This window comes from Curcuma longa, chromosome 20, assembly GCF_044706935.1.
Source record: "Curcuma longa cultivar G26 ecotype Majalengka, Jawa Barat chromosome 20, ITB_CL_G26_1.1, whole genome shotgun sequence".
Lineage (NCBI taxonomy): Eukaryota > Viridiplantae > Streptophyta > Magnoliopsida > Zingiberales > Zingiberaceae > Curcuma > Curcuma longa.
The window spans coordinates 10,374,049-10,383,446 of record NC_133880.1 but is presented as its reverse complement, the minus strand read 5'-3'; the positions used below and the strand labels follow the sequence as shown (position 1 = coordinate 10,383,446).

The 9,398-nt window shown below is 39.8% G+C and overlaps 1 protein-coding gene across 1 annotated transcript; it reads left to right on the top strand.

Moving 5' to 3' along the window:
* The first annotated feature begins 4,307 nt into the window (after window positions 1-4,307).
* LOC141813036 (zinc finger protein ZAT5-like) lies at window positions 4,308-5,132 on the top strand. The gene has a single exon (XM_074700946.1). It carries the CDS (start codon window positions 4,308-4,310, stop codon window positions 5,130-5,132), a length of 825 nt encoding a protein of 274 aa, XP_074557047.1.
* Window positions 5,133-9,398: the final 4,266 nt, after the last annotated feature.

Below are 9,398 nucleotides of genomic sequence, written 5' to 3'. Positions count from 1 at the left end.
CCGTTGATCGCCGATTAGGACAAACATTTAGAAACTCTTTCTGATGACGATGGTGAAATAATATTCCAACAGCGATTTCATAAGTCGCTTTAAGAAAAATATAACAAAATAGACCCTTTTCTTTATTTTACTTTAAAAGTGGCATGTACCAGGCCATTAGATCAGTCACGGGCCCCTAGATCGCCCTTAGTAAGTTGCCCTAAGAGGTTTGGTGGCTAGCTATCCCGAATCCTATTAGGGATGCGCTCAATTGGTACTATGCCGGGCCCAAATAAGGATGTTTACTATTTTGAAGTATATATATAGTATAAGTTTCCAAAGTTAACTATTCCCTTGACTAGTGCAATGTTTACAAGTTTAAGTATATCTCATGTTCATGTTTTTATAAACGAAGCATATTTGAAGATCATGTATTGCAAGTCATATATTTCAAGTTCATGCATGTCTAGTTGAACCATTGTGCTATGTACAAGTATTTCTTAGCATGTTTTCTTATGATGCGTTGTTTTGTGAGATTAGGAAGTACTTACTAAGCATCATTGCTTATAGTTTGCATTCCTTATACTGCAGATAAAGGTAAAGGAAGACTTGAGTAAGAGGGGGCAGCGGATGAAGTGCTTGGTGTATGTGGCGACGGAACCGTGGATTACAATTCTGAACTTGCTAGTGGTTATATTATGTCATTAACTTTTGAAACCTGCTAGTGCTTATGTTATGTCATAGATTCGAACTTGCTAGTGTTCATATTATGTCATAGACTTTTAAACCTACTAGTGTTCATGCTATGTCATTTAGTTGCTTATGCATATTTAGAGTACGATAGGTTGTGTTATTTGGTTTGCACATGATATGAACATAGATTGATGGTATATGCATACCAATTTTGTCTTTGAACTATCTAAGAATGTTGTGTAATGTGTTAAAAGTATTATAGATTGTATTTGGGATGTAAATATCCAAGTAGCAGCTCTAAAAGACTTGTTTCAGATTCATCAGTCGACTGGGGTAGCACCAGTCGATTGGCCATGGTGAGATCGAGCAAACAGAAACTTCAGTCGAGTGATCAGTCGACTGGTCTAGTACTAGTCGACTGGATGAAAATAAAATAAAAGAATCTGTGAACTGGTGGTAAGCCATAAAAGTCTCTAATAAGAGGCCTCTAGTTTGAACCCTGACTCATGCATATTTATTTAGATATTTTTTTTAAAAGAAAAAAAGTTCAGGCTCTAGAATTATTCATCTTAATGAATATATTGAATTAAGCTTAGAGTTTATGCATATTGATAATTCTTTAGATAAGTTGGGGATAAAGTATGATAGTAACGTCTCCCTTATTAAAGTAAGAAGGGTGGGCGTTACAGGCTAGACTCAAGCCACTCGAGGATGAGCCACTCGAGACAAACCTTCTCCTTGATGTGATCCTCCCACCATAGCCATCTATTTTTGTCATAATTGCTAGGCTTCTTCTATATGAATATACTTCTCAGCTCGCCGCAATCATTCATCATAGGCTATAGTAGGCTTCTTTACCAAGGATCGAAAAAATTTCCCCTCCTTCAAGCCTTGTGAAAAAAACACTAATTAATATCTCAAGCGTAGCAGATGACACCTCCAGAGCTATTTTTTGTGAACTTTTGGATATATACCCTCAAAGATTCAATCGGGCATAGCTTCAGATTAAACAAACTAAGGGGCGTTTGTTGATATCTTTTGCAACTGACAAAATGATGAGAGAAAGTATTGCATAACTCCTCAAAAGATCTTAGCGATCATGGGAGAAGAGTATTAAACCATTGCTACGCTAGATCAATGAAAGTGGTTACAAAAACCCGAAACTTGATGACATTCGAATATTGGTGTAATAGTGTTGCATTTTCGAATTGACACAGATGCTCTTCAAGATCTGTAGCTCCATTATATTCCCCCACTTATGGAGAGTGGAAGTTGGGAGGTAATTCCTCTTTCAGAATATCTTTTGTAAATGAGGTAGGCATTCTCCATGATCTGCTCTGGGAAATTCTGTCTTTATCGAGCCTACTTGGATTTGGTTCAGTAAGGGAGGTGTTGATCAAGGGATCATGCCTCCTCTCATTCATCACTAGGGGTGGCATCTAAGCTTTAGTGGCCATAGGATGATTTCTAGGATCACCCTATTATATTGTTGAAGCACAACTTCCACTATTGCTTGGATCAATTGTGCCAATTCAGTATGACCCAAAGGGATCTCTCCTTCTTCCAGTATAGTAGCACGGGGGTGAAGCCTCTGTTTAGAGAGCAATACAGCAAGTGCATGCCATTGTTAACATCTTAGCTCTAGTTTTTCATAGACGATGTCAATTATGATACAATAAAATTTGAAAGCTCCCAGCGAGTACTTCAGGAACATTGATAGCTAAGTGCTTATTGCCTTCTCTATACTGAGTAAAAAATTTCTTACACGAAATCAACACAAAGTCAAAGGGAGTTGATCTAGTCCTGATGAGGACTCTTTGATACTTAAGTCAAATGAGAGTAGAGAGTAATAGAATTATATATAAAAAATGTAGTAGAAAATGTGTAAGAAATGAGCATGCCCCCACCTTTGGATCATCATCCTTCTTTTACAATTCTCACCACACTGCAATAATTTTTATGTTATTAAATTCTCCAATTGCAACGCTTGTTTTTACTCCTTATTATGGTTTCATTTTCATTCTACAATGACCATATGATCTCATCTCCTGATAACGTCTCATTGAACATTAATCTTTGTCATTATGAGTCACTATTATTGTGTCTAATCGTTCTCCTCAACCTTTGCCTCTAGGATACAGTAATCCTAACTATCGTAGGAGTTCAAATCTAGTTCACGAGAACTAAATAATGCTGAAGCCGATTCCCAAATGCTCTTTGACTCTGACTCCAATTCTCAAGTGTTCTTTGGCTCTGACTCTAGTTCTCGAGCACTAAGTGACTCCAAACTTGGTTCCTGATTTCGAACTCAGTTCCCGAGTGCTCTCTATCTCTGATTTTGATTTTCGACTGCTAGCGCATGAGGTCCAAATAAAAGGTCGATCTCTTTCCATATAGCCTTAAATTAACTGGTCTATTATTAATATCCACATATTATTATGGAGTATCAATATTGGATATGAATAGATTCTTACTAACTTAAATACCAAATTTATTGTACATTTAGTTGATTTACAGACCTGCCTTTATGGTGCTTCCGATCCCATAGGACTTTCACACGGTCGTTGGATTTGAGAATTCAGCAAAATTAATCTTGAAGGTCCAGGTCAACCAATGGTAAAGATCTTTGTGATTAGATTTAATTATCATGAAATGAGTTTTTATGAAAAAAATTATAGATTCCTCTGCAACTCGGCCCTATAAGGGGGTATCCATGGAACATACCGTGAAGACCCCTTCATACCGTGAAGACATTAGTTGCTTTCTAAGGCAAGCATGGATATATAAAGGGCCAAGGCTTATTAAGCATTAATTACTTTACAGAGGTTTTTGCAAAACACTCGTCTTTTTCTCCTAATGTCTGTAAAAAGTAGAGTGAAACGTGGGATAACTTGTTTTCTAGCAAGAATGATGTGGAATTATGATAACAAATTTGATGGAGAAAATACGCGACATCTTACTGATTTTTATCTACGTCAATCTGCTCGTGCATGTGGCAGTCATTTGCAAAAGGTTCGGCTTTTGTGTGTGCGTATAGATAAACATTTTTGTGCAGCAATCCTGCTGTTTGGTACCTTCAAAGGAAATGCACTATTAATTATAAGCATGCATTAGCTAGATAAACGAGGTGATCAGTTTAGTTTCCTAATCATAAGCGTTAGATGTTCTATCTCTATCTACATTAAACTTGTTTTTAACATCTTTTAAACGATAAGCAACGAAAGGTGGTGATGTAATGTAGATAGAAACTATGCTCGTTAGCTCAACTGTCCAATTAATTAACTCAAATTGACAAACCATGCAGTTAATTTCCGCGTCTCCAGCCTTGCCACATAAAGAGAGTCTATTTATAAAAGATGGAACCAGTGAAATATTAAGAAGGTCCACTCCAGGATTAGCCATTTTTGTTGGACTCGTATACTCCGTCCTCTCTGTCCTTTGCTCTTGTTCCTCCCTTCACTCCACACCTCTGCCTCTGCATTCCCACCAAATCCTAATCCCGTGATACCGTTGCATTCACTCCTTTTAATTGCATATATACATCATCACTTCCTGTGTTACTAGTAATTAATCTTCTTTATTGTTTAACCTTTTTTACGACTCCATCTCAATCGGTCTCTCCTCTGATGGAGATCATGGAGATGGAAATAATGGAAACCCCACATGAAGCGGCCTCCGACCCCGCCGATATCGCCACCGCGTTGGTCAAGGGCAAGCGCACCAAGCGCCAAAGGCTCCCTACGCCGGCTGCCGACTCCTCTGCCTCGTCCGCTGTCTCTGCCTCGATCGTCGATGTCGTCACCGAGGAGGACGAGGACGTAGCCAACTGCCTTATTCTGCTCTCACATGGCCCCGCCTTCGAGGTGTGCCCCAAGGGAACTCCGAGCGCCGCCACGCCCACCAAGTTCCCCAGTAAGCGGCTGGCCGAGGCTACCTCCACGGCGGACGGCGGCCGCGCCGGGTACTGCGTTTACGAATGCAAGACGTGCGGCAAATGCTTCTCCTCGTTCCAGGCGCTCGGCGGCCACCGCACCAGCCACAAGAAGCCCAAGTCCGCGCCGGCGCAAGAGAAGCCCGCGGCGGGTGCCGGAGTCGAGGAAGAGGCTGCGGCGGCGGATCATCATATGCTGCGGATGAGCGTGAATAATTATGCTTTCGCGAAGCCAAAGGCGCCCGTGAAGGTCCATGAGTGTGCCATCTGCGGGACCGAGTTCAGCTCCGGACAGGCCCTGGGCGGTCACATGAGGCGGCACCGACCGCTGCCGCCAGCTGGCGACGGCAAGAAGGAGAAGAGCTTCATTAACCTTTCGTTGGATCTAAACCTCCCGGCGCCTGAAGACGAGCTGCAGAGAGCACAGGTTCCCACAGCAACGACGTTCTCCTATTCGGCCGGAAATGGACCACTAGTGTTGCCGGCGACAGCACCGGCATCGGCATTGGCGGTCGACTGCCATTACTAAGATCATGTGGCTCGGCGTCGTTGATTTATTCTTGATCAAAATTAATTGATTGCTTCATTTGACAGGCGGTCTAATTTTAATTTGATTATATTGTTCGGTAGCTACATTTGATTGATTAATTGATGGTCTTTGTAAGTGTGTTGATATGTTTTCTTCATTTCAGCTTTAATATACTTTGTATGTGGGGTAAGGAGGAGAGATAACAAAGATCAAAGGAGAAATGAATTCTTTATTATTCTATCACATTCTAATTTATCTTAACTGTAATCGCGTAGCATACATAAAAAATAATCACAGTACATGAGAATTTTCAAAATTGTAATATATGGCGTACAGAGAGCTACATTCAATGCAACCAAAACACAAAGAGCAGCCTTTGACAAGCAAAAGCTAAACTTTAGCTATAGAATTTTATAGAGGAAATTGAAAATACATTGAAATTATCTAAGAACCGTATGTTGAACGCGAGACTGGTTTATAAGAACTCTAACTGTAGATTAAAAAAAAGAGTAAAACCTTTTATAATATTTCAGTTGCAAGTCGCTCCTATTATGAGGAAAGAAATTAGTTAATATTTTTTTTTAAGTGTCAATAATGTGCTATTTACCATAGATCCTAACACTAGCAAATGTAATGTTAAGAAGAAAGCAAAATGGAACACTGGACATACAGAGATGTTTAATAAAGTCAGGTTGCTGATGTGGAAGAAAGCTACAATGCAGGCGAAGGTGGATGTAATCAACAATCTCTTGATAGCTTATAACGCACAAGGGATGTTGAATCTCTAGTCACAAGCAAAAATTTTGTGAAGTCGTGAAAGGGGAAAGTCATGCTAAGGGGAATGTCGATGTGGAAGGGACAACAAATAGTTAACGTGGAAGGAGAGGAAATGACGTCGGATGGGATAGTGATTATTCTGCAGGTAATATTGAATCTATTGATTCGACTGTAAACACTAAAAATAATCTTCTAAAATCCGTTAATTAAGAAGAATAACAAGAGATAACGAAATAAACGATACTGTCGAATATATTATTAAACTAAAACTTCTTCTCCCTAAATATTAACTGACAAGATGTTTATATAAAGTCAAAATTTTAACTTATAAAAAAAATTATAATAGAAAGGAAAATTTTTTAACAGACTCAAAATCCTAAAAATCTTAAAAGATTTAAAATCCTAAAATATAAAAAAAATAGACCTATTCAAAACTACTCTAAATACAAAAATTCAAAAAAATTACTAAAAATAAAAATTATCAAAATTAATAATAAAAATCTTTAGATTCTCCTACATCCGTCCCAAGTTGAAAGAACTCGTCCTCGAGTTTAGAATAATATCAGGTGGTCATCCAGGAAGAAGATCCTCTGACATCAATTCGGCTGAATCCACCGTCATCTCCACTGTCATTGTGTCTGCTACTTGTCGCAACTTCCAGATAAGCGAAGTGGCCTGCTTCTCTAACTTCTTGATCACTACAATGACCCTCGCGACCACAAGCTCAAACTCCACATGTGGTGATGCACAACGAGCACTGCCACCGTGCATATAGTCATAGCGCTCACCACCGTCTTTGTCATCACCACCTTCCCCATGATTACTAGAGCTGGGCCTAGCAGATCCGACGAGCCGCTACCCTCCTCCCACATAACACAACGATTGAGGCTTGGAGCTCCGACTTCCAAGATCCTTCTGCAGGATGTCAAAAAAGAAATTGGAGCAACTACAGCAATTGAAGTTAGCAAATTAGTTAATAGGGAGTTTGAGAAAAAAGATTGACAAGACATATGCACTAAAGAGGGGAATATTATTGAAGAGATAGTTGGCTTCCCTTGTTTTCGTTCATCCACGAGAATGCCTTCATTCAAATCACAATCATCTGCTATTTCTTTGATTTCATTAGTTAAAATCTTTGTTTGCATCTGCTCATGTCCTTCTAATACAACCGAGGTATCTAAATTTTCTATGTCCTTGGATAAATCTATTTGATGTTGCATCATGTCTGTTAAAGCTAAATCATTTGAATGATCAACAAAGTTATGGACAAGGCTTGGTGCTTTCTTTGAAGGAGAAGCCTCCTGTGTAGTGGAAGCATCGACGCATTCGGAATCATTCACAAGGGCTTGATTGAGTATGTTATATTTGAGAGGTGTCCTAAGGCAATCGCCTTACGGTTATACTATTTATTAGATAAATAGCAATTCACTATTTGAGTGTACATTTTCTATGTGTTTGATTTGATCTTAAACTCAATCATTGAATGTCTGCAATACGATTCATAGCATGAGAGAATTTGTGATTGGATCACAACTGGTGAGCATATCTACATGTGCAATTATGAATGTGTTGAAATTATCCCTAGTTAAGAAATTAATGAGCACGAACGTCATCGATTCTATTGAGACTAGCACGTTTAAACTCCTTGGTTTGCCAAGCAGCTGTTCTCACTAAGTTTGAGACATTAGATGTTGAGAGTTAAATGTGGATGCTAGTTAAAGGTAACTAGTTCATTGGAGTGACCTGCCATGAGACTTCATATGGTTTGATATATATGTCAATGAATATCTCAGTATAGTTTAAGTAAGAATTTCCTTTGACTTGTGGTATTCAAGTCACCTTGGTCATGGAGGCTTATACTTTAACATCTTAACAAACATCTTCGAGGAGGTGTAGACCTGGGATGATTGGGTATAAGTTGAAGTGCCCGAAGGTGTTTGAATAGCCCACAGAGAATTCACTGTTCCTTGAAAAGGGAGGCGTATACCCTGCAGCCGCTTGTTAGGATTGTTACTAAAAGTCTTTGGCCAAAGCATTGCTTGTCAAGAGTATGACACTCTTGGACACATGTACAAGCAACTTGAATCTACAAGACAAGAAAGCAAGCTTGAGCTAGGTGTGATGTAGTTAGCCTAGTGGGGACTGACACATATAAACTATGTCCTAAACCAAGCGGGTATAAGATGGTAAAAGGAATAAAACATGTTACATTTTAGCTGCTGAAGGGTTTAGAAATATTTTAGAATCAATCGTTGATTTTTTGATCAATTGGAGATCATGATGTACTACTAGGTGTCACTCATGATTGTTTCATAATTAATAGTTAATTACGGATGACCAACATAATCGAGAACCTATTGGGTCACACGCACTACAAGTTCTTCGAAGGACTTAAAACGAGTTTGAGAATTTGATTCTCAGAATGAGAGAAATAAAGTCTGGTTGGACTAACAAAGGACAAAATGATGAAATTCATTTTATGAAGATGAAATGATTGAAATTGATTTCATTCAAATCGGAGGTCTTTTGGTTATTGAACCAAACGATTCAGTTTTGAACTAAAATTGAACCAATTTAATTTGATTCATGATGGAAGGTGTTTTGGCAAAACAGAAGAGATGAGGAGTTTTATCTTGTGAAGATGAAATGAACAAAATTAGTATGGGTCAAATCGGAGGTCGTTTGGTTATTGAACCAAGCGACTTAGGTCTACACCAAACTCAAACCCGGTTCGCTACAGTAACCTCCCAATCCGGTTTGGTTTATTACCTTATTCTGGTTCTGCTCAAACCTAATTTGATCTCGGTTTAAAAGTACTATAGCTTCTCAAAAACCTCCTAATCATGATTTTTTGTCGCTATTCATGTTCTTCTCGAGGGTGTTGGCACCGTCCTTGTCCTGTAGTCCGTGCGATGGCACCGCCGACCCTGTCGGTCGTCGTGCGCCTCAGCTCTGCCCATCGTCGCTTGCCTTCGCTGCTGGTGCATCCCCTGGAGAAGCAAGGTCTCGGAACCCTAGCTTGAGTGCCACCAAGCCTCTCCATTCTTCTTCCTCGCCATCGCCGTCTCTGTGGTAGTCGAGAAATCACGATTTTGAGGGAGAGGCTTCCTCCCTGCTGGTGGTGGGCCTAAGCCCTCAGTTTTGTTCTTCTCTCTCCAATGCCAACGGTCACAAGCATGCCTTCCATGTCTTATAGCGTGAGTGCCTTCAACCCAACAGCTTCCTCCCTGCTGGTGGTCTGACAGAGGCTTCCTCATCGACATGTGCCTCTGCTTTATGTTGTCGATCATGTTGTCAAGAAACCAATGCTCTATTTTGTGTTGCCAACCGGAAGAACACGGGAAACCAAGTAGCTTCCTCCTTCCTTCCCATGAGCAATAGGCGGTAAATTAGGAAGTGTTGTTTTGCCTTGCCGGATTGTTTGCCGAAGGCTGTCGGATTGTTTACCAGAGGCTTCCAGATTGTTTGCCTTAGGCTGCCAGATTGTTT